Source organism: Hypanus sabinus, chromosome 5, assembly GCF_030144855.1.
Source record: "Hypanus sabinus isolate sHypSab1 chromosome 5, sHypSab1.hap1, whole genome shotgun sequence".
Taxonomy (NCBI): Eukaryota; Metazoa; Chordata; class Chondrichthyes; order Myliobatiformes; family Dasyatidae; genus Hypanus; species Hypanus sabinus.
Window position 1 is genome coordinate 179,761,813 of NC_082710.1, and position 26,678 is coordinate 179,788,490.

Consider the following 26,678-nt stretch of genomic DNA (forward strand, 5'->3'; position numbering starts at 1 on the left):
GGACCTTGTAATCCCATCACAGTGCTCCCTCCCTGATAAGGAGACGGGGGCGTGTACCAGAGTAATTCCCCACAACTCCTGCTGGACAGTGGGGAGTGGCGAGTGTGCACTTGGCATCTGTTGACACACTCCGTCCCGACTGGGTGAAAGCGGAGAGTGAGAGCGAATAACTGGAGCAATTCCGCCCCCTGCTGGCCGCACAGGGTATAAAGAAAATTACATTTAAGATTCGTTCTGTGTTATTTTCTGATTCAGCTCAGGGTATTCACACATACATTGACAAACAAAGGAGATGTTGCACACGTGTTCAAGGTTGTGTACGCGCGTGTCTTTTCTCCCTGTCTTCTCTCTCCCTTTCACTATCTCTCTCCCACCCTCAGTCTCTCTGGCTCACTCTCATCACTAACTGGTGATGTAGCCTCCAGTTGCACAAAGGAAATACATCCTTTTTATACCATTTAATGTACCATCAAAGCATAACATAATTATCACCCCAGTATTTATCCACACCTTGATGGTTCCAGCTGAACCCTCTTATCTCTTATGACCTTCATCCCAGACACAGAATTTTGGAAGAAGGATACAACCTGTCTGTAAGGAGGAAAACATTCTTCATCGGTATTTCATCTTCATGATGTGCATTCAAAAGAGACAAGACATTGGTCAATGTGAGGGAAAACAGGCCGTTACCACATCCCAACCTGACTCCATTTTGCCTTTGAACTTACATTTTATTTTGGCATGGCCGAAGGAGAAAGCACAATGAACTCTATCCTTACACGTGGAAACACACCATCTTCTCCAACAGTATCTCAGCTGAGGTGACTAATGAGACTAATGTGGGAGCCACACTGTAGGCTTAGTATAAGTGGGGTTTTTTGGGAGAGAGTTGTGCAGGGATTGGAGAGACCAACAGGGAAATACTCAGGGTGTTGGGATAGGTCCATTCATATGATTGGAAAAGCTGGATCAGTCAGGTCCTTGGGAGTTTGTCAGGGGATAATGAGAGCATGTCTGGAAAGGTGGGAATGTGTTACAGCAAATGGAGATATTTGGTGATTTTTTTGGGGAGAGTCAGGTAATTGGAAAAGGGAAACAAAAGGATCATTTGTGCAGTGAGGGATGTCAGGTAGCTGACAGGTGAGACTGGAAGATTAACCAACTGTTACTAACCAGAGACCAGGTGATCGGGGGAGATGCTGGACAGATAATTGAATGGAGGCTAGAGGATATTGGCAGCAGGGAGTATGGGGCAATCAGCAAGGTTGGAAGGAGAAATTACACTACTTCTACCTTGGAGTTAAGACGAGCCTCAATCCCGTGTGGTGCAAGTCTGTCAGGATCAGTCAACAACTGTGTCACCATTAGGCAGTCCAGCAGGAGCAGGTCAATGGAGGACCCACACTATGGGTGTTACATTCCTCATTTCCATAGGATTCAATGGAACATGATGCATTTCAGACGGATGTCCAAATACCATGGAGCCTGGCTCTTCACAATAGTGTCTCCACATCCCCAGTTTCATGCCATTAAATAATTGAATACGTATATAAACGGGTATTTCACCACGGTTTCACACCACTGTCTGGAGATGACTGAGGGACCCAGCTGGTCAGTCAGCATCCATGGAGGGAAATAAACAGTCAACGGATCGCACTGAGACCCTTCATCAGGACAGGTTTAATTATCATTCAACCCTACATGAATACCCATGAATTATAATGAAGTAGGTTTTCAAAGCTTGCAGAAAGATTTCGGCCAGTTAGAAGAGTGGGCTGAACGATGGCAGATGGAGTTTAATGCTGATAAATGTGAGGTGCTACATTTTGGTAGGAATAATCAAAATAGGACATGCATGGTAAATGGTAGGGCATTGAAGAATGCAGTAGAACAGAGTGATCTAGGAATAATGGTGCATAGTTCCCTGAAGGTGGAATCTCATGTGGATAGGGTGGTGAAGAAAGCTTTTGGTATGCTGGCCTTTATAAATCAGAGCTTTGAGTATCGGAGTTGGGATGTAATGTTAAAATTGTACAAGGCATTGGTGAGGCCAAATTTGGAGTATTGTGTTCAGTTCTGGTCACTGAATTATAGGAAAGATGTGAACAAAATAGAGAGAGAGTACAGAGGAGATTTACTAGAAAGTTACCTGGGTTTCAGCACCTAAGTTACAGAGAAAGGTTGAACAAGTTAGGTCTTTATTCTTTGGAGCGTAGAACATTGAGGGGGGACTTGATAGAGGTATTTAAAATTATGAGGTGGATAGATAGAGTTGATATGGATAGGCTTTTTCCATTGAGAGTAGGGGAGATTCAAACAAGAAGACATGATTTAAGAGCTAAGGGGCAAACGTTTAGGGGTAACACGAGGGGGAACTTCTTTACTTAGAGAGTGGTAGCTGTGTGGAACGAGCTTCCAGTAGAAGTGGTAGAGGCAGGTTCGGTATTGTCATTTAAAGCAAAATTGGATAGCTATATGGACAGGAAAGGAATGGAGGGTTATGGGCTGAGTGCGGGTCAGTGGGACTAGGTGAGAGTAAAAGTTTGGCACGGACTAGAAGGGCCGAGGTGGCCTGTTTCTGTGCTGTAATTGTTATATGGTTATATGAATACAGCCAAATGAAACAGTTCCTCTGGGGTACTAACAGTCATTCACAGCAAACTTAGCACATATAAGAAAGCATTAAGCATACATTCACACATGCATACACACAGAGCCCATAGTCCCTGAATGACATGTCTTGTAAATGCAAAGTTCAAAGTATGTATATGTCACTACATACACTCTTGAGACTAGTCAATAAATCCAGGAAACATAATAGAATCAATGAAAGACCACACCCAACAGGACGGACAGCAGCCAGTGTACAAAAGACAGCAAACCCTGCAAATACAAAAAGAAATAAAAATAATTATTGATGGTTGAAGGGTAATACCTGTTCCTCAACCTGATGATGTTGTTCCTGATGGCAGTGGATCGGATGCCCTGGGTGGTTGGGGTCCTTGATGATGGATGCTTCTTTCATGTGATAGCGCTCCCGGTATGTGCTCAGTAGTGTGAGGACTTCAGCCACAATGGTCTGGACCATAGCCACTACTTAGTGTCGGATTTGCTATTCTTGGAAGTTAGTGTTTCCATTCCAAACCATGATGTAGCTAGCCAATACATTCTGCAGAATCTATAGTAATAATGGTGCATCGGTGCTATCGGCAAGAACAAGCAGATCTCTGCAGTCTGCAGACAAATGTACACAGGCACACACACAAAATAGCTTGTCTTCCACCGAGCGAACACTGAAGGGCAGCTCTGATGGGAGGGCCAGCCTGCAACCGAACATGGACACTGCGCCACATTGCCTCTGGTGTCTCCTCTTCTGGATTTCTGCAACATGCATGCCCGCGGCTTGAGGCCTAGTCATCGCCACAGCTGAGGCCACACAGCTCCTCTGCCATCTGTCTCCCCAATAAACAAGGAAAATGACTTTGCAGTATTTTGCATTACCAATGTTTAGCAGGGTCTTGTGATCACAAGAAAACTGTTTAAGCCAACTGCTCATTGTTTGATTGCATGCCACCTTCACGCACTGACTCCTGTGCCTTTCTATAGAGGACAGTAACACCAAGTCCAGCTCGTTCATCAACGAGCAGCTCATCGATGGCGTAGACCTTTAATACTTGAAGTTCTTCATTCACCGTATTGTCTTGTATCGTAAAAGAGGTGTTAAAAAAAAAACAAAAACACCTTTTGTTGTCTCTGGGATGGCTGCTGTATCCAATCTTGGCAGCATCATACAGGAGGCTCAGAAGGGGCGACATTCAGAATAAGGATTGAAGCTGTGCTGGAGCCTGGTGGTACATGCTTTCAGGCTTTCTATATCTCCTGCCCGAGGGGAATCGGGTGAAGACAGAATGTCCAGGGAGTGCTGGGGCTTTGATTACTGAGGCAGTGAGAAGTGTAGACAGAGTCCATGGAGGAGAGGATGCTCTCTGAGATGTGCTGAACTGTGTCCATAACTCCCTGCAGTCTCAGGCAGGACAGTTCCTGTATCAAGCCAAGACACATCCTGTTTGACCCTGATCTGATAAACATCTGATCAATCTTGATGGGCTGAATAGTCTCCTCAAAGTACTCTCATTCTGTCTCTGGTTTGTGTGGTTTAATGTTTGACACTTTACTGCCCGACCATGTGGAAAATAGTTTGAATTTTTGCTGGTCATCCCTCACTGAAAGTGACTTGAACTCATTTGAACTTTTATTTTGTGAGATCAGCTGCAGGTGGGATTTTGAATATTGTGGTCCTCTGGGCGCCTTGCTTGGATTGGCTGACAAAGTCAGCGAGAATTCTGCCTTTTTCCTTTCACGTCCTCAGTTGAGCCAAGAAACGGCATAAAAGTTGAAACTGTGGTCAGAGGGTATCTCTGAGATGGTTGTGGGTTCATCTCGGAGTTCTACTCACATCATTGCTTTGTTGGGATGGTAAATATGTCTCAATCTGAAGCAGGAAACCCCACAAAATAGCAACTCCGCACACACTCCCCCTCCTCACATCCAAGTAAGAATTCATCTACTTCCTGATTATCCACCACCTCTGTCCAAAGGCTGATTTTGCTTGGTACCAGGTTCACCCCTGCTTACCCAATCTTATCCTGCTGTGGAACCAACTCCTGGAGCTGTGGATGACTTTCTGGTAAAGGTGAGTGCCAAAGAGCAGGAACACATGTTACAAACATGAGGTGTTCTGGTTGCACGGTCGTATAACAGCCACCGTAATGCTACACAGCACTAACCATCATGGTGTAAATCCTGGTACTGTCTGTGCAGACTTCATACAGTCTCGTGTGGCCACAAGTTTCCTTCAGGTACTCCGGTTTCCTCCCAGCATCTGCACACGTGCAGGTCAGGGTCACTATACTATGTGAGCTCCATAGCATGGCAACACTTGCGGGCTGCCCCCAGTACATCCTCGGACTGTGTTGGTTGTGTACGGAAGCAATGCATTTCAAAGTGTGTTTCAATTTCAGCAATAAAGCTGCTCTTATCTTCACTTGAAACAAGGCAGAGTTGATTTTGTAGATGGAGAGCAAATTCAGAAATCAGAGGTGCCAAGGGACCCGAGAGTCCTTGTGCAGATTTCCCTAAAGATAACTTGGAGGTTGAGTCGGTAGTTAGGAAGGCAAATGCAATGTTGGCATTCATTTTCAGAGGATTGGAATATAAAATTGAGGATCTACTGTAATGCTGAGCCTAAGTAAGTTATTGGTTCAACAGAATTTGGAGTACTAGCAGTTTTGGACGTTAAATTTAAGAAAGGGCGTGCTAGCATTGGAGAGGGTCCAGAGGAGCTTCAGAAAATTGATCCGGGGATGAAAGGATTAATATATGAGAAGCATTTGACAATTCTGGTCCTATACTCCCTGGACTTGAGAGGAATGGGTGGGCGGAGGGAGGGGAATCTCACCGAAACCTTCCGAATATTGAAAGGTAGAGAGAGTGAATGGCAAGAGGATGTTTCCAATAGTGGGAGAGTCTATGACTGGAGGAATTTATTGCCACTGATGCCAAGCCATTGGTTATATTTTGAGTGCAGGTTGAAAGGTTAGCGAGGTTGGCAAACATTACAGTGAGAGACATATGAACAGGGTTTGACAGGGAACGTAAATCAGCCATTATCAAGGTCAACTTTATCGTTACCAAAGTTACACAAGCAAACGAAACAATGTTCCTCCGGACCATGGAGCACCTAGAAAACATATCAGACACAACAAAAACAAAATATTATCAAAAAACCAAAATATTGCCACAAATAAGTAACAAACTAATGAAAAGGCGTGTGAGGTGTGTTGCGCAGGCAAACTGTCACCGGGTTCTGATATGGCCAAGTGTGGATTGAGAGACACTGAAGCTGGTCAATATTTCAGACTTTAATGCGAAGTATGTTAAAGGGAAAAAGAAAACAATGAACACTAGACCAAACCGGGCCGTTGAGTAAAACACTCAAATGGAAAACGAAGCCGACACTGCGGCTGAAAAGAGCAACTGAGAATAAAACGAATCCCGCTCGTCTTCAGAGTCAGTTGACCCGACAGTTAATCCGGGAACTCTTTCAAGAATAAAACAGACACGGAATCTGAACTTATCAAAATAAACAAAATAAACTTAAACTTAAACAGAAAGCACCAGGACACCGCATTACAAAGATGAGTCGCTTGAGAAAAACACACGGAACTCTAAAACCATTCATAGCTGTTAAGTACAAATTAACCAGTTCAGGTGCTCTGAAAATTCCAGAGCCCAAAAGCTCTGATGCCCTGCACAGGCCTGGAGAACTACAGAACACCTCTCCCTGCTTGAGTGAGGCATGGGAACCCCAACAGACTGAGAGACCAGGGAATCCCGAGGGGCCTGGGTACCTGAACAGACGGAGATCAAGAAACATCGGGCGGGGACGAGTGGGAGCTTTGGGAGTCCGAGATGGAGGACATTGAAAAACCTTAAACACATTAAGCCTTGGAAGCGATCGGAAAAAAGTAAACCCAGGGAACATAGAGGAAACTCCTTGGGAAACCTTGAAACCTAGAGAAGGGACCTTTTCAAATCTTGATGAGTGTTCTATCTTTCACAGTTTCCCCCGGAGACAGTTAGGATATACTTCTAGTTTTACAGATCAAGTCGGCAGAGACAGCTTTCTTTCATCGCTAAGCCACGTGGCTCTCTGTCGATCTGTTTAATTTGCTACATGAAAGTTCAATTTTTCCAGTCTGTATCATGACTTCCACCAAGGGGTTAAAATACTCCTGATAGGGTACTTTCCTTGTGTGCTTGCCCACTCCAGCCAGGAATCAGCTTTTAGAGTAGGGCTCTTCCAGAACCCACACTCGCGATTTTGAATCAGTTGATAAACTTGCCTGAAGCGCTCATTTGTTATGCAGAACTGAGTCACGGGACCGCAAAGCTGGGAATCTGAGTACTTATGACTTGCAAAGCTTGGAATGGATACCGGAGAAACTCAACGCAGACCAGAGAAGCTCTGTCTGGAGACTTGGAAGTGTCGGAATGTAGAGGCAGGACATGCACTGAGAACAAAGACACCCTCTCCTCAAGCCACCAATATCAAAACGCCACTGTTCAAACTTAACTGGGTCCATTACTTGGCAAGAACCTTCTGTCAGACTGGCGACAGAGGCAAGAGTTCATAGATAGGAACACTGTTGCCTGGACCAATCACTCTGGCCAATGACCAAGATCAGCTGCTCTCTCTCCGCTGGCTTCATCTTTGCGTGACTTGCTGTCACCAGGTTCGGTTATGGCCCAAGTGTGGAGTGAGAGACACTGACGCCGGTCGATAGTTCACAGAGTTCAATGCGAACAATCTTAAAGGGGGAAAAGAAAACAATAACCGCTAGGCCATACAGGGACGTCGAGTAAAACACTCAAATGGAAAACGAAGCCGCTAAAAAGAGCAACAAAGAATAAACCGAAAGCCGCTCGTCTCCAGAATCAGTTGACTCGACAATCCAATTTACGAAGCAAGGAGGTATGCAGATAACGAGGCGTAGCTGTGTCCAAGTCTCGACGCTTACTACCTCAGAATGAATGGAGTTAAATACTATCACAATGAAAAATAATTAGCTGACGCGTGCATATTTACGGGTGCAATTGCCGAATCCGTGCTTGTGACACAAACAGTTCGCTGCCCTAGTTACAAGGCCCGAGTGTAGAAATTGTTACCCAGTCTGGCAGTTCTGGTCCTCCTGGTGACAGTGAGTCAAACAGATTGTGGGATAGAACACAGAACATATAAATTTACAGCACATTGCAGGCCTTTCGGCCCACAACGTTGTGCCTACGATGTAACCAACTCTATTAACTGCCTAGAACTTCCCTGGTGCATAGCCCGCTATTTTGCTAAGCTCCATGTACCTGTCTAAGAGGCTCTTAAAAGACCCTATTGTATCCGCTTCCACCACCGCCACTGGCAGCCCTTTCCACTCGCCCGGCACTCTGCGTAAAAAAAACTTACCCCTGATTTCTCCCCTGTACTTATTTGCAAGCACCTTAAAACTATGCTGCCTCGTTGTATCCGTTCAGCCCTGGGGAAAAGCCTCTGGCCATCAACACAATCAATGCCCCTCATCATCTTATACACCTCTTATCCTCCGTCACTCCAAGGAGGAAGGGCCAAGTGCATTCAATCTATTCTTATAAGGTACGCCCTCCAATTCAGGCAGCATCCTTGTAAACCTCCTCTTCACTCTCTCTATAGCATCCACATATTTCCTGTAGCGAGGTGACCAGAACTGAAAGCAGGATTCTAAGTGGGATCTGACCGAGCTCTTTTATAGACGTTAGAACACCTCACACCTCTAGAACTCAATCCCACGTCTAATCAATGCCAACACACAATACACCTTTTAAGAACACGTCAACCTGCGCAGCAGCTTTGTGTGTCCAATTCACATGGATCCCACGATCTCTCAGATCCTCCACACTGCCAAGAGTCTTACCATTTATATTATATTCGTTCTTCAGATTGGACCTACCAAAATGAACCACTTCACACTTATTTGGGTTGAAGTCCATCTGCCACTTCTCAGTGCAGTTCTGCATCCCATCTATGTCCCGCTGTAACCTCCAACAACCCTCCAGACAATCCACAACACCCCCAACCTTTGTGTCATCAGCAAACTTACTAACTCAACCTTCTACCACTACTTCACCAGGTTATTTATAAAAATCACAAAGAGGAGGGGTCCCAAAACAGATCCCTGTGGAACACCCTGCGGACCTCCATGCAGAATATGAACCATCTACAACCACTCTTTGCCTTCTGTGGGCAAGCCAATTCTGGATCTATAAAGCAAGATCTCCTTGGAGTCCATACCTCCTTACTCTCTGAAGGAGCCTAGAATGGGGAACCTTATCAAATGCCTCACTGAAATCTAATACACTACATACACTGCTCTACTGCCATCAATGTGTTTTGTTACATCCTCAAAAAATTCAATCAGGCTCATAAGGGACGATCTGCCCTTGACAAAACCATGTTGACTATCCCTAATCAGATCATGTAACTCCAAATGCATAGAAGTCCTGCCTCTCAGGACACTCCTCCACAACTTGCCCACCACTGAAGTCAGGCTCATTGGGCTATAATTTTCTAGGTTATCTCTACTCCATTTCTTGAATATGGGAACATTTGCAACCCTCCAATTGTTCGGTCCTATTTCCATCCCTACTGATGATGCAAAGATTATTGCAAGAGGCGCAACAGTCTCCTTCCTCGCTTCCCATAGTAGCCTGGGGTATATCTCACCTGGTCCTGGTGACATATTTAACTTAGCAGAGCAGCAATGGCTGGAGTTTCTGTGGAAAATGAGGAAAGTGCCAGACAGATATATTCCGAATAAGAAGAAATTTTCAAAGGGAAGAGGGACATTACCTTGGCTGACAAGTGAAGTCAGAGCCAAAGTAAAGGCAAAAGAAAGCCAAAAATAGTGGGAAGACAGAGGATTAGGGAGCTTTTAAAAACTTGCAGAAAGAAGCTGAGAAGGTCATTCAGAAGGAAAAGATGAATTATGAGAGGAAGCTGGTGACTAATATCAAAGAAGATACGAAAAGCGTTTCTAAGTATATAAAAGAGAGTTGAGGGTAGATATAGGATCAATAGAAAATGATGCTGGAGATTTTGTAATGAGAAATGCAGAGATGGCAGAGGAACTGAATGAGTATTTTACATCAGTCTTCACAGTGGAAGATATCTGCAGTATACCGGATATTCAAGAGTGTCAGGGAAGTGAAGTTTGTGCGGTGAAAATTACAACTGAGAAGGTGCTCAGGAAGCTCAATGGTCTGAGGGTGGATAAATCTCCTGGACCTGATGGAATGCTGTCTCTGCTTCTGAAGGAAGTAGCTGGAGAGATTGTGAAGGCAATGATCTTTCAAGAATTGGGTAGATTCTGACATTGTACCAGATGACTGGAAAATTGCAAATGTTACTCTGCTATTTAAGAAGCGTGGAGGGTGGCTGAAAGGAAATGAGAGACATGTTAGCCTGATGTCAGTGGTTGTGAATTTGTTGGAATTGGTTGGCAGGGATGAGATTACAGAATACCTGGAGGCACATGACAAGATAGACAAAAACCAGCATGGTTTCCTGAAAGGAAAATCCTATCTGATGAATCTACTGCAATTCTTTGAGGAAATTACAAGCAGGGTAGACAAAGGAGATGCAGTAGGCATGGTGAACTATGCTTTTCAGAAGGCCTTTGACAAGGTGCCGCACAGGAGCCTGCTTAGCAAGGTAAAAGCCCATGTTATTACCAGGAAGTTACTAGCATGGGTGGAGCATCGGCTGATTGACGGAAATCAGAGAGGGGGAATAAAGGGAACCTATTCTGGCTGGCTGCCGGTTACCAGTGGAGTTCCACAGGGGTCGGTGTTGGGACCGCTGCTTCTTACAATGAATATCAATGATTTAGACTGCAGTATTAATAAATTTCTGGTTAAATTTGCCAATGATACAAAGATAGGTGGAGGAGCCAGTAGTGTTGAGGAAACAGGTAGTCTGCAGACAGACTTAGATAGTCTAGGGGAATGGGTAAAGACGTGGCAAATGATATATAATGCTGGAAAGTGTATGGTCATAAACTTTGGTGGAAGCAATAAATGGGAAGATTATCATTTAGATGGAGAGAGAATTCTAAATGCAGAGATGCAAAGGGACTTTGGAGTCCTTGTGCAAATACCCTGAAAGTTAAGCTCAGTTTGAGTTGGTTGTGAAGAAGGCAAATACAATGTGGGCATTCATTTCTAGAGGTATAGAATATAAGAGCAGGAATGACAAAGTTATTTCCCATGTTAGAAGATTCTAGGACAAGTAGGCATGACCAGGTTTGAGGGACGTCCTTTTAGAAGAGATGCTAAATTACTTTAGTTAAAGGTTGGTAAATCTGTGGAATTTGTTGCCACAAGCAGCTGTGGAGGCCAAGTCATTGGGTGTATTTAAGGCAGAGATAGATAGGTTTTTGATTAGCCAGGGCATCAAAGGGTATGGGGTGAAAGCAGGGGAGTGGGGATGACTAGAATTGGATCAGCCCATGATTGAATGGTGGAGCAGACTCGATGGGCTGAATGGGCTACTTCTGCCCCTTTATCTTATGCTCTTATTGTCTTATGTTTCATGTGCATACATTTATCAAAAGGTCTTTTAAATGGTGTAGTTACCTGCCAGTATCACCTCCTTTGGCAGCTCGTTCGATACACCCACCACCTTTTCTGTGTAAACATTACCCTCAGGGCCCCTTTCATTTTTTCCCCCCTTGCCTCACTTCCACAAACTTACTAATCACGCTCCTACAATCTCATCAAATTCACTAACATGAATAACAAACAGAATGGAGGCAGCAACGATGCCCGTGGTTCAGCGCTGGTCACCGACATCCAGTGTGAAAAACAACCCTCCACTACCACCCTCTGCCTCCAACCACAAACCAGTTTTGTATCAGCTCACCCAGGACCTCATGCCACAGGGGCTGTTGGTGTGGGGTAAAGTTCAGTATTTGATGTTCAAATTATCTCAGCAAAGCCCCAGCAACTTCTTCCTTGGTTTCCCCACAAGGTCCGAGGACAGACTTGATGAGCCCCAGGAGTTCATCCAGCTTTATGTGTTTAAGGCTTCCAGCATCACCTCTTGTTTGTCGTGTTTCAGGACAATACTATTTATTCTCTTCCCTAAATTTCCCAGCTTCCATTCCCTTCTCCACAGTAACCACAGAGGAGGGGAACCAGACCTCACTCGTCTCTCTTTGCTCCACACACAGACACTGAAGGGAACTTTTCTCTCCCTATTTCTCTTCAGATCAATGGACAGACTGAACTGAGGGAGGATAGAAAGGGCCGGGGGTAAGAGGAGTGGAACAGGAGGGTGTTCCCAAGTAAATAGTCATCTTGTGAGTGAGGATCCTGAAGAGAGTTTGGAGGGGTTCGGGATCAGCATGTCCCTGTTGGAGTGAAGGTCAACACTGATGGGATGAGGGAACCCTGGCTGACGAGGGTTATCCAGACTCTGATCAGGAAAATGATGGAGTTGTTTGTCAGGTGAAAGTAACTGGGATGAAGTGATTACCTTGTGAAAATGAAGGAATGTAGGAGTACACTGAAGAGAGGAATCGGGAGGGCAAAAAGAAGACACAAGATTATTTAGCAGATTCTGTGAATCTGTTGGAAGAAAAAGAGTAATTAGTGATGCATCCCTTGACGGATCAGTTTGAAGCTGGGGGTTTCAGTGAGGAGAATAGTAATGTCCTGAAACATAACACCCTGTTTCAACTTTGACCCTCTCACTTTAAAGCTTTATCCTCTACTAGTGTCCTCAGAGAGACACTGTCTCAAAGTTAGAAAAATAAGAGGTGGTGTGAGTGAGGCAGACACAGTCTCTCAGGGTATTGACAAAGCAGAGGCAGGAATGATGTTTCACCCGCCTGGCGTGTAGAATCAGAGTCACGGACTCAGAATAACAGGACTGAGATGAGAAATTTCCTCACCCAGAATGCAGTGAAACTCTGGAATTCTCTTCACAAGGTTTCTGGATTTCTGGGGCTCCGTGATGATGGGGATGGTGCAGGAAAGTGGCTCTGAGGTCAAAGGTCAGATGTTCTGAGTGAAGGACAGGACAGACACAAAGGGCCAAATAGCCACATCTGCTGCTATTTCTTAATACACGTATCTACACTTGTGCCGTTTAATATTTTGGACTTCAGGCTGTTGGATTACACAGGGGTAACCAATGCACTCTGTGTAGAACATCCTCTATCCCCCATGTTCACTGTATTCAGTCCAAAATTCAAAGTAAATTTATTATCAAACCACATATATGTCACCATATACAAACCTGAGATTCATTTTCTTGTGGGCATACTCAATAAATCCAACAATCACAATAGAATCAATGAAAGATTGCACAAACAGGGCAGACAACCAGTGTGTATCAGCTGTGTTACATGTAACAGGATGCAGAGTTTGTTGTATTCATTGTTTTTGTATCCAGTGAGAAACACGTCTCTGTAAGCACCCGGGAAACTTTACTGCATTTACACAGCGACTGTACCTAAATACTGGTTGTTGTTGTTGACTGCTGCATCCACAACTGCTGAACATAGAACATTGGACAATACAGCACAGGAACAGGCCATTCGGCCCACAAGTCTGTGCTGAACATTGTGCCAATTCAATCTCATCCCATCTGCCTGTACGTGGTCCACAACCCTCCATTCCCTGTCTGTTCATGTGTCTGTCTAAATGCCACTGAAATGTTGTTGTTGTATCTGCTTCCACCACCTCCTGACAACATAGGCACCTACACTGACCATTCTCTGTGTAAAAAATAAACTCGCCTCATCAATCTGCTTTAAACCTTCTCCTCTCACCTTATATTTACTCCCTGTACTATCTGACTTACCCACGCTGAGGATAAAGAGACTCTGACTGTCTGTAATGCCTGTGTCAGCTGTTACTGACTTTTCCCTCGACAGCTGCTGAGTCACCGTGTTCCCAGACTTCTGTACCTTGTGTAACGCCCTGGGTCACGTTTTTCCTGTTCTGCGGTAGGTATTTCATTCAGCAGCTCTGTGAGATCCGTCTGTTCTGCTCTCAGCCTGTTCGGCTCATTGTTCAAGATAAGGGATGGTGAGGAATGTGTGTCATCCAGTCAGGATGGTGGAACTAGGGGAGGTTTCTCTGGTGAGGGACACTGAAGTTGGGCTTGGGGCTTTTGTTCGGCGGTAGATGAAGAGAGAAGATGCTGGAGAGATCAGGTCGTGAGATTCGATCCGGTGCGGGACCGTGATTCGATGGTCCGGTGCCGAGACCGATTGAGGATCGGTGAATATGGTGAAACGTTGAGCACAAACTTGTGAACATTTGACTGCCATTTGGAAAACAAAAAGAGAAGGGCTATTTTAATTAGTTTTTCTTTACTAACCCTTTAGTTAAGATAAGATTCATCAATATATCTCCTTTATTCGAATGCAGTGTACTGTCTGTTACTCCATGGCACTAATATCTAACAGGGCAGCAAATTACACAGCATCCACACAAACCCGGGTTTGGGGTGGGAGACTCGACTCAATCTCACAAGTTTGACGGGAGCAGACAGTATCTTCCCGAGACTTACTGTTATGAGTGATGAACAGACCTGATGAATAATGGGGTGCAGAGTTAACCATCCTCCTCCCTGAGAACCATGAACTATTTCTGTTGCTATGCTCCTCATAGGAGAGAGAGAGACGAAACACAGGCAAAAACATCTGTTACAGATAAGAGAGAGGGTAGCTGCTGATTTATTGTATTGTGACTCTTCCTGGATTGTTTACCTTTCCGCTACAAGGACATTATTTTGCTCGTTAACATTCCTCAGGAGACTGCAGGAGTGGCCTGATTTGATGGACACAGTCATTCAGAGTTGATGGATAGCTGGGACTCCATTAGTAGAGATAAAAGACAGGTCTGGAGAGACACCCCTCAGCCACACCAGTGGACCCTGACTGAGGGTTGTGAACCCACAGAAAGGTGGGGGCTTCGGAGACCAAACCAGGAGATCGGTCAGTAAAACTCTTAGTGTAACGGCAGGACCGGTGGGGACTTATGTGTGTGTCCACTCATGCCAGAGTGACGAGTCCACCACAGAAGAACGGTCTAGCTGAAAGACGGAGGGGTCATAACCAAATGACCACAACGGTACAACGGAATCAAAAAGCCACAGAAAGGTTTGCCTGCTGCAGCTGTTACATCTCGCTCGCTCTCTCTCTCCAACGATTACCACACAACTATACCTTCCTCAGTGCATGAACTGAACTGAACTTTATACTTTTTTATGACAATTCATTTACCCCTAGACATCGATAGAGCTTGTTTATTATAACTTATTATTATTCCTACACTTTTAGGTTTATCATTGCTAACTGGTGTTATATGTATATTTGCATTATTGGTATTGTTTTGCTTACTTTACTAATAAACACTTTTGAATATAGTACCACTAGACTCCAACGGATACTTCTATCTTTGCTGGTCTGACACCCAGTTACGGGTTACGTAGCATTACACAGCCAAGGAAATAAGAGGGTTTCGATTGTGATACCCTCAGTCTGTGATTCTCCCTCCCTGGTAAGGACCAGTGGGTGGGGGGGGGGGGTACCAGAGTAAATCCCCACAACTCCTGCTGGACAGTGGGGAGCGGCGAGTGTGCACTTGGCATCTGTTGACACACTCGGTCCCGACTGGGTGAAAGCAGAGAGTGAGAGCGAATAACTGGAGCAATCCCGCCACCTGCTGGCCGCGCAGGGTAAAAAGAAAATGATATTTAAGATTCAGTCTGTGTCATTTTCTGATTCAACTCAGGGTATTCACATATGCATTCACAGATAAAGCAGAAGCTGCACACGTGTTCAAGGCCACAAGAAAACACCTCATTAGAGCCAACACAAATACAATACGGATAGAAAAATCAAAAGTCTGCAGTAGTTGCAGAACAGAAACAAATAATTCTTATCATTCAACACACACAAAATTTAGGAAGAAGGCCCTGTTCAGAACAAGCGAGACTGGACGTTTAGAGTTTAGTGGTGAAGTCAAGAAGGGAAATGGAAATCAGGAGTTGAATGTTTTCCACACTGTGACGTACAATGTCCAGTCCTGTGGTGATTCCTGCAGCCACATCTTTGTCATCAGCACAGCATCAGTCTCCTCACAGCAGATTCTCTCCACATCCCGTGTTTCATACTATTAACTGATTTAATAGTTGCTATAAATTTACCTTTCACCGCCGTTTTAACACCTCTGACTATCTTCAGTCCTCAAACTAAACAAAACGAGCTTTTGGAGGAACACCAAGGGGCAGCCTAATGCAGCATCTGTACAGAGAAATGGACAATCGACATTTCGGTTTGAGATCCATCACCTGAACTGCCTCAACCCGGAATATCTTCTGTCCATTTTTCTCCTCAAATGCTGTCTGACCCTCTGAGTTCCGTCCAGATTCCTGCATCTACAGTCTCTGTGTCTCTCTCTTCATGAGAACGTAAGGAATCAGAGCAGGAGGAGGCCATTCTGCCCATCGAGTCTGCCCCACCATTCAATAAGATCATGGCTAATCTGTCCATAAACTCAGCTCCATCTACCTGCCTTTCCCCCATAACCTCGACTTCCTTAACCTTAATTCCTTTGCTGTGTAAAAACCTACCTAACTCCATCCTAAATATATTTAGTGAAGAAGCCTCAACTGCTTCCTGGTCAGAGAATTCCACAGATTCACCACTCTCTGGGAAAAACAGTTTCTCCTCATCTCTGTCCTAAATCTTCTCCCTGAATCTTGAGGCAATGCCCCCTAGTTCTAGTCTCACCTACCAATGAAAACAACTTTCCTACTTCTATCTTATCTATCCCTTTCAAAATTTTGAATGTTTTGAAGATTTTTGAAATTTTGAAGATTTTCTCTTATTCTTCTGAACTCCAGAGAATATAGTCCCAGGTGACTCAATCTCTCCTCATAGGTTAACCCCTTCATCCCCAGAATCAACCTGGTGAACCCCCTCTGCACTGGTTCCGAAGACAGTATATCCTTCCTCAAGTATGGTGACCTGGACTGCACACAGTACTCCAGGTGCATCCTCTCCAGGACCCTGTATAATTGCAGCATGATCTCACTGCTCTTGAATCCAATCCCTCTGGCAATGAAGGCCAACATTCTGTTTGCCTTCTAAATAACCTGTTGTACCTGCAAGCCAACTTTTTGCGATTCATGAACAAGCACTCCCAAGTCCCTCTGCACAGCAGCATGCTGCAATCTTTCACCATTTAAATAATAATCTGCTCTTCTATTATTCCTTCCAAAGTGGATGATCTCGCATTTACCAACATTGTATTCAATATGCCAGACTTTGGCACACTCACATAACCTATCTATATCCCTCTGCAGATTCTCCACGTCCTCTGTACAGTGTGCTTTTCCACTCAGTTTAGTGTCATTGGCAAATTTTGCTACACTACACTGTCCTTTTTTCCAAATCATCAATGTAAACAGCTGTGGGCCCAGCACTGACCCCTGTGGCACCCCACTCACCACTGACTGCCAACCGGAGAAATACCCATTTATACCAACTCTCTGCCTTCTATTTGTTAACCAATCCACTATTCACGCCAATACACTTCCTCCGACTCCAAGCATCCATACCTTATTTATAAGTCTCTTGTGCGGCACCTTATCGAACGCGTTCTGGAAATCCAAGTGTGCGACATCCATCTGTTCCCCTCTATCCATTGCACTCATTATGTCCTCAAAGAACTCCAATAAGTTTGTCAAGCAGGACCTGCCCTTCCTGAATCCATGCTGTGTCTGTCTAATGGAACCTCTCCTTTCTAAATGTTTTGCTACTTCTTCCTTAATGACAGTTTCAAGCATTTTCTCGACTACAGATGTTAAGCTAACTGACCTACAGTTGCCCATCTTTTGCCTACATCCTTCTTTAAAAAGTGGCATGACATTTGCTGTCTTCCAGTCCACCAGGACCTGCCCAGAGTCTAGAGAGTTTTGATAAATGATTGCCAACGCGTCTACTATAACCTCCGTCAATTCCTTAAGCACCCTGGGATGCATCCCATCAGGACCAGGGGACTTACCTACCTTCAGACCCTCTGAATCATTATCTCCTTAGTGAAGGTGATTTTATTGAGGTCCTCACCACCCACTTCGTCAATAACATCCGTCTTTGGCATATTAGATGTGACCCCCACCATGAAGAGTGACACAAAATAGTCGTCCAATGCCTCAGCCGTTTCCTCATCACCCAATATCAATTTCCCGTTCTCATCTTCCAAGGGACGCATGAGCATTTAATTTGATACTATCTTTTATTTCCTCAGTTATCCAAGGCTGGCTCTCCCCACGCTTACTGTTCTTACTTTTGATTGGAATATACTTTTGTTGAGCACTGTGAAAAAATCTATTTGGAAGAATTCCACTGTTCCATAGCTGTCCTACCAAATAGACTGTGCTCCCAAACCACATTAGCCAACTCCTCCCTCATCCCGTTGTAGTCTCCCTTGTTAAAGCATAATGCACTAGCTTTAGATCTAACTATTTCATCCTCCATTTGAATGCGAAATTCAATCACACTATGATCACTCTTTCCAAGAGGATCCCTGCCTACAAGATCGTTAATCTTACCTGTCTCACTGCACAGGACTAGATCTAAGAAAACATTTACCCTTGTAGGTTCGCTAACATGCTGCTCAAGAAAGCCATCACGGATGAATTTTATGAAGTCCTCTTCAAGACTTCCTTGACCAACCTGATTCACCCAATCTATGTGGAAGTTAAAACCTCCCATGACAACTGCCGTTCAGTTCTTACAAGCCTCAGTTACTTCTTGATTAATCAACTCTGCCACTGCCAATTGACAACACCATGATTTTTTTCCCTTCAACGATCTGCTCCGAAGATCTTATATCGTCTCTCACAATCGCCCTGATCTCATCCCTAATCAAGAGCGCCACCCCACCTCCTCTGCCTTCCTGCCTATCTGTCCGTAATACCTGATACCCTTGGATATTTAATTCCCAGACATCTCCACCTTGCAACCAGGTTTCTGTAGTGGCCACTAAAACATATTTTCAGGACTTGTCCCTTCAGTTCTGCCGTAGACTGAACCAAGCTCTTCTCTGCGGCTTTATCTATGTTAGACTTGTTTAATGTGTTTCTGATCGCTGCTGTGGAAATGAACACGATTCCTGCTTCACTGAAAAGCAACATTCATTCCCGAGACTGCAGCGCCCCTAGTGGACAGCGGCGGTACCGCAGGCGTTCAGCAGCTCCCCGAAAGTGAAAGGATCCTGAACCCGGAAGTACCGGGAGTTAACATGGCTTCGAAAGGACAGGTCGAGAGTTGGACCGAGGAGGTAATTTGTCCCGTCTGCCTGGATTTCTTCACCGATCCGGTGTCACTGGAGTGTGGTCATTACTTCTGCCGCTCCTGTATCACACGGTGTTGGGAAAGGGAGGAGAGAAACTCCTGCCCGGAATGTAGAGAGGAGTTTGCAGACCGCACCCTCAGGGCCAGTCGGGCCTTGGCAAATCTGTCTGAGAAAGCTCGAAAACTAAACCTGAATCCGAAAGAGAAGGAAAGTAAACTTAACTGCGAGAAACATGAGGAGCAACTGAAGCTGTTTTGTGAGACGGACAAGACACTGATCTGCCTGATCTGTGCGACTGCACGGGAACACAAGTCTCACAACTTCATGCCGGTTAACGAAGCCGCTGAAATCTACAAGGTAAAACTAACCAGGTTTTGATCAGCTGTTTACTTAGTTGAATATTTTGGTCTTTCTTTTTCAATACTTTTATTAATATCTACATAAAAGAATACAGGGTACAGTAAGATATATGATATATATCGATTACAATATACTGAAATCATAGATTATGTGTAATTGCTCTATATCCATATGGATTAAATTTAAACATAAAATTGAAAAGAAATAATTTCATTATACAAAAAATCTAAACCGACTACCAGAAAAAAACAGCTGTTTGCTTAAAAGAAACAAAAGGAAAAAGCCTTAACATATAGTGAAACATATTATTAGCCAACATCTGCACTTAATAACAAATCAAAGATTTTGAAAGTAATTTAAAAAAGGTCCCCAGAGTTTTAAAAAAAATCTTGTCCAGGTTCAGAAATTGAACAACGAATCTTCTCTAAATTTAAGCAAGACATAACATCATGTAACCAATGAGTATGAGTAGGCAGAGTGGCATCCTTCCACATAAGCAACAATGCCCTCCCGGCTATTAGAGAAATAAAGGCCAAAATATACAAATCATGTGTCTCCAAGATAACATAATTTCCTCCAACAATACCAAATAAGGCAGTCAAAGGATTACGTTTAAAATTTACTTTAAAAAGCACCGAAAAAGTTTGAAATACTTCCTTCAATATTTTTTAAGACTCGGACAAGTCCAAAACATATTGATTAGTCAAGCGTCTCCATTATTACATCTATCACAATAGGGAGATATATCCGAATAAAAATGAGACAGCTAATCGTTAGACATATGGGCTCTATGAACCACTTTAAATTGTAGAAGAGAATAACGGGCATATAAAGATGAGGTATTAACCAACTTAAAAAATTTCATTCCAAGTGTCCTCAGAAATTGAAATCTGCAAATCTTGTTCCCAAAGGTTTTTAATTTTATCTAAAGGAATATTTTGGTCTAATTTCTTTACTTTCTCATTCCCAGGGTCGGGTTAAATCTTCCTTAGACTCTCTCACAAAAAAGAAATCAAACTTCGAGGAAATGGAGCAACAACAGAAAGAGAAGATTTCTGGAGTTCGGGTGAGGCTTCCAAAGCAGAATTCACAAATTTGTTGTGTAGTTTTGTTCCCTTTAATGTAGAATAGCAGAGTATCGCAGCTTCAGTAACCTGGGATTGATCCTGACCCCTGGAGCTGTCTGCGTGGAGTTTGCATGTTCTCCCCATATCCAGTACCTCCTTTTAGCCGACATTGCATGGTTAAACCGTAAATTGGCGACTGTAATTAACCTTGTGACGTTGGGTGGTCTGTGAATCAGGTCGGGGTTAGTGGGTCAGAGATGGAGTATATGTTTCAGGGAGACGTGGGGGAATGTGATGGAGTGGATTGTTCTGAGAACCAGCAGAGGCGTTAATGGGCTGAATGGTTACCTTCCATGTCAGAAGGAAATACAAAAAATAGCATCAAATAGTAAACTAGCCTCTCCTTTCATTGACAGGAACAGTCACACAGCCTTCAGTCCCAGATCACATCCCATTTTGCTGAACTGCGCCGGGTTCTCACTGAGAAAGAGCAGCGTGCACTCCGAGATCTCAGAGAAGAAGAGGAGAGGATTCTGAATCCAATGGAGAAAAATCTTCGAGAGATTCAAGAGAATTTAAATTCTATCCAGGAGGAAATCTCAAAGTTACAGGAACGGATGGATCAACAAGAAAATATCACATTCCTCATGGTGAGAGATTTCAATTTGTTTCTGTAAAAGTGCCCAGTCACAAAATGATGCATTTTATCTCAAATACTGTAGTTGGAAACTGATTTCCACCATGTGGACATCCTGACTGTTCAGCATTGTCGTTGTCCCAAACCCCATCCCACAACATCTGTACATCACAGGACAGTCTGCAACCTTCTCGGGAATGAGTTACTCTGATCAGAGCACTGAGCTGGTGGTTGTTTCTGTGATTCCCACGTATAATATCTCCTGAGACTCAGAGTAACACCGAGTTACAGTCACAGACTGTGAGTGTGGTTCTGATACTCTCCTCACCACATTTTTGTGGCATTATTAACAACCAGCTGATGTTTTGTCTTTGACTTTTGGTCTGACACAAGCAGAAATGTTTTCTCCATTCCACCCCATCAAATCCATTTGGAATGTAAAATTCCCTCATCTGATCCTTCCTGCCATTGTATCCAGATAAAAATACACAACCTGTCCAGTCTCTCCTGTAAGTTCCATCTCTCAGTTATGGTATAAATTTCATAAACATTCCTTTGACTATCTCCCATGGTTCAGTCTCCCTCTTTCTCCATGTGTGTCAGTGGGAGTAAGTGAGAATTTTCAGCAGCTTGTAATAACTTGTCTCAGATTCCTGCTGTTTGGATGCTGATGGTCAGTCTCAGACAATTGAGATCTGTGTTTTATTTATTTCAGGAGGAAGCTCGTCGGAAAAGGAGGTAGGAGATGGTCTTGACTGAAACTCTGTATGGATTTGTAAAATAGTTCAAATATCACTGATGTTCAGTTTATAACCACCTGTATAATATTTACAGGATCACTGAGGAAGACAAGACATTGTCAGTGACAGACGGTGCCCTACTGGTTGAAAAATTCTATCACCCCTATTTGTTCGACACAGCATTGGGAGAACACTTGGACAGCATTAAACGAGGTAAAACATACAGATTCATTCCGGCACCACCCCCACCTGCTGGGACTCATCACTGCCACATGGTCAGCTGGAGATGTCAGACCCTTGAACACACCAAACCAGGGGCAATATACAAACAATTCACTGGTCTGTTAGGTGAATCACTGCATCCTGATCCCATTTGCACTGGACAAACAAGCCAATGCACGAGTTTGAATCCTGACATCGTAGTTCTGGAATTAATACTCCAATAATGACATTAAAGAGGATAAAATCTGGTATCACTGCGGTGACTGGGATTGTCAGAATAATACACCAGTCCTTCGAGCCCCTCCCCCTGTCTGACCTGTCCGTGACCGCAGTCTGATTGACTCAGCTCTGCCCCCTGCTGGACTCTCCAGTTTCACTGTTGTGATCAAACCATCACATTGAGACTGAGCCCAGACACACCAATCAGCATTTACACTGGTGGACACAGCATGACCGGTCTGGCAAATCTCCCTCACACACATTCACAAGAAGGCTCAGCAGATTGTAGTCAGAGCCTCAGCATTGCACATTGTTAGTCCCCTCAGTAACCTGGAAACTATTCTCTTCAGACACAGTGAATGGTTTCTATTTGAACAATTCACACCCGTGTCACACATTGTCAACACACACTGGACATGTGAAGACACACTGTAACATACAAATAGTTCAATGTGTACACTTACCTTCATTGTGTACACACACTCACTGATATTTACCCCCCCCCCCACACACACACCCACACACAAACACACACACACACACACACACACACACACACACACACACACACACACACACACACACACACACACACACACATACACACTGTCCAAATGCACCATCAGTGTGGGACACATAGTTAAGAACAGACACATTTCTGTGTGTTTGTCCCATATCCTTCTAACCATTGCCTATTGTTGTACCTGCCTAAAGTGATTTTATAATATTTTAATTATACCTTTGGCAGCAAATTCCACATATACCCATTTCCGTCAAAGTGAGAAAGACTGTTTTGGGCTGTGATCTTTCTTCAGGACTAAAATTGAAGAGGGGAGATGCCAGAATAAAAAGGTGGGGAGAGGGGAGAGAGGCTGGCTGGAAGGTGATAGGTGAAGCTGGGGGTGGGGGGGAAAGTTAAAGGGCTGGAGAAGGAGGAATCTGATCGGAGAGGAAGGTTTGCTAGTGCTATTGGGGAGGATTTAAACTAGATTTGCAGGAGGATGGGAACCAGAGTTCCAGAGCAGATAGTGGGGTGGGGGTGAAAATAAGTTATATTAAAAGTTCATGCAAAGTCAGAAATTGAAGGGTTGTGTGTGGTGGTAATAATCTTCGGAGGTGTGTCTATTTCAATGCGAGGAGTATTGTGGGGAAGGCAGACGAGCTGAGGACGTGGATTGACACATGGAATTATGACATTATAGCCATTAGGGGCAGGACTGGCATCTTAATGTTTCAGGGTTCCCATGTTTCAGACGTGATAGAGGCAAAAGGATGGGGGGGGGTGGCACTGCTAGTCAGGGAAAATATTAAAATGTTACAGCAGTGCTCAGGCAGGACAGATTAGAGGGCTTGTCTACCGAGGTCGTATGGGTGGAGCTGAGAAACAGGAAAGGTATAACACTATTAATGGGGTTGTGTTACAGACCACCCAATAGTCAGGGAGAATTGGAGGAGAAAATCTGCAGAGAGATAGCAGACAACTGCAGGAAACATAAAGTTGTAATAGTAGGGGATTTTAATTTTCCACATATTGATTGGGACTCCCATACTGTTAAAGGTCTAGACGAGTTAGAGTTTGTAAAATATATTCAGGAAAGTTTTCTAAATCAATAAATAGAGGTACCAACTAGAGAGGATGCAATATTAGATCTCCTATTAGGGTACAAGTTAGGAGAAGTGACAGAAGTGTGTGTATTTTTAACACTTTGGGTCTAGTGATCATAACGCCATTAGTTTCAACTTGGTCATGGATAAAGATAGATCTGGTCCTCTGGTTGAGGTGCTAAACTGGAAAAAGGCCAAATTTGAAGAAATGAGAAAGGATCTAAAAAGCATGGATTGGGACAGGTTGTTCTTTGGCAAGGATGTGATAGAAAAGTGAGAGGCCTTCAAAGGAGACATTTTGAGAGTTCAGAGTTTGTATGTTCCTGTCAGGATTAAAGGCAAAGTGAATAAGAATAAGGAACCTTGGTTTTTGAGGGATATTGAAATCTGATAAAGAAGAGAGAGTTTTATGACAGGTATAGGCAACAAGCAGCAAATAAGGTGCTTGAGGAGTATAAAATGTGCAAGAAAATACTTTTCTCTTTTTACAATATTTTTATTCAAAAGAAAAAAACCAAGATTTACACAGTGCAACACATAGATACATCTCAACATAACTTGTGTACATTCATATATTGTAATAAAATTGATCAAAATGTTATAGCATAACGCATAAAGGTATACCACTCTGTAATCAAAAATTTAAAGATAAGTCATACATCATAAAATAATTTTTTTATATAAAAAAAGTCGACCCCCGATCAATTACCAAAGAAAAAAGCTGATGGATGACAATGGATAATTAGGGAAAAAAAAGACATATTCACTTAAGAAGAGAAGATAAAAATATACATAAAAGTCTGTGTGCTGTTAAACTTTATAAATTGGAAAAGTAATTTAGGAAAGGTCCACAAGAAAAAGCTTAAGAAAGAAATCAGGAGGGCTAAAAGAAGACATGGGGTTGCTTTGGCAGTCAGGGTGAAGGATAATCCTAAGAGCTTCTACAGGTATATTAAGAGCAAAAGGATAGTAAGGGATAAAATTGGTCTTCTTGAAGATCAGAGTGGTATGGAGCCAAAAGAAATGGTGGAGATCTTAAATGGGGTTTTTTGTATCTGTATTTATTAAGTGTAACCCCCTGGGTCGCCTCAGGCTCGCCAAGCTCATTTCCGTCCAGGGGACGCAGCCTTCGGCCCCGCCAAACTGGGTAATCAGCTGGTGTGGATGCTGTGTGATGTCCTCACCCCACCAAATAACAGACAGTACACCATATGCAACTAAATGATTACACTTTATAGATCTTACTGGAGCTATGTACTTAATAGAGACACAATATGAAAGAAAAAATAAAAGGCGCCAAACTTATCAAAGTCCAACCACTTCGTGCACAACCCATTGGAGCTCAGTTAACAAAGCCTCCTTGCCACCATTCGATCCCCTCGACCTCCTCGACCCGCTGCCTGGGACCAACAACGGTGGTTGACCAGACGCTCCACACGAATCTGTCCTCGTCTCCTCTCCTCGCCAAAAACCCTGGGCCTCAGACCCCCTCTCGGGGCTGTTCCATTGCCCAGTTTACATAATTGTGTCTTCTCCTTCTAACCCCCTTGCGCCGTCTCCTTAAAAGCCCACTCAAAACTAGCTTACAAACCCACAAGAAAGTATAACCTCTATCCCAATTGGTAAACAAACGAATACAATTCTCGTTATCAGTAATTATAGCCCAAACAAACTTCAAGAGAAAGCACTCTCTCACCAGTTAGCATAACAAAGAAGCATTTGTACTTTTAACAAACAAGAAGCCATTTTGATTAACACACGCAGTAACATAAAGAAAGAAGAAACCCTCTTACATAAGGAAACTGGCAATGAGTCTATGGAACTAAGGCAAACAAGTAGTCAGCTCATGGAACCTATACAGATTAAAGAGGAGGAGGTGCTTGATGTCTTGAGGCAAATCAGAGTAGATAAATCCCCAGGACCTGACAGGGTATTCCCTTGGGCCCTGAAGGAGACTAGCGTTGAAATTGCAGGGGGCTCTGGCAGATATATTTAAAATGTCAGTATCCATGGGTGTGGTGCCGGAGGATTGGAGGATAGCTCATGTTGTTCATTGTTTAAAAAAGGCTCTAAAAGTAATCTGGGAAATTATATGCCAGTAAATTTGACATCAGTAGTAGGTAATTTATTGGAAGGAGTTAGGATCTACAAGTATTTGGATAGACAGGGACTTATTAGGGAGAGTCAACTTGGATTTGTGCGTGGTAGGTCATGTTTAACTAATCTATTAGAGTTTTTCAAAGAGGTTACCAGGAAAGTGGATGAAGAGAAGGCAGTGGATGTTGTCTACATGGACTTCAGTAAGGCCTTTGACAAGGTCCCGCATGGGAGGTTAGTTAGGAAGATTCAGTCGCTCGGTATACCTGGTGAGGTAGTAAACTGGATTAAACATTGGCTCAATGGGAGAAGTCAGAGAGTGGTAGTGGAGGATTGCTACTCTGAGTGGAGGCCTGTGACTAGTGGTGTGCCACAGGGATCAGTGCTGGGTCCATTGTTATTTATCATCTATATCAATGATCTGGATGATAATCTGGTAAATTGGATCAGCAGATTTGCTGATGATACAAAGATTAGAGGTGTAGTGGACAGTGAGGAAGGTTTTCAAATCTTGCAGAGGGACTTTGACCAGCTGGAAAAATGGGCTGACAAATGGCAGATAGAGTTTAATGCAGACAAGTGTGGAGTATTGCAATTTGGAAGGACAAACCAAGGTAGAACATACAAGGTAAATGGTTGGACACTGAGGAGTGCAGTAGAACAGAGGGATCTGGGAATGCAGATTCATAATTCCCTAACAGTGGCGTCACAGGTAGATAGGGTTGTAAAGAGAGCTTTTGGTACATTGGCCTTTATAAATCAAAG

At 43.7% G+C, this 26,678-nt stretch overlaps 1 protein-coding gene across 1 annotated transcript in view; it reads left to right on the top strand.

The window, feature by feature from the left end:
- Positions 1–26,678, top strand: part of LOC132394847 (uncharacterized) — a 57,496-nt gene that overhangs the window by 25,054 nt on the left and 5,764 nt on the right. Inside the window, exons 7-11 of the mRNA XM_059971254.1 lie at positions 18,800–19,323; positions 20,297–20,392; positions 20,810–21,043; positions 21,746–21,768; positions 21,865–21,983. Of these exons, the coding sequence (XP_059827237.1) occupies positions 18,800–19,323; positions 20,297–20,392; positions 20,810–21,043; positions 21,746–21,768; positions 21,865–21,983 (996 nt within the window). The remainder of the gene's footprint in view (positions 1–18,799; positions 19,324–20,296; positions 20,393–20,809; positions 21,044–21,745; positions 21,769–21,864; positions 21,984–26,678) is intronic.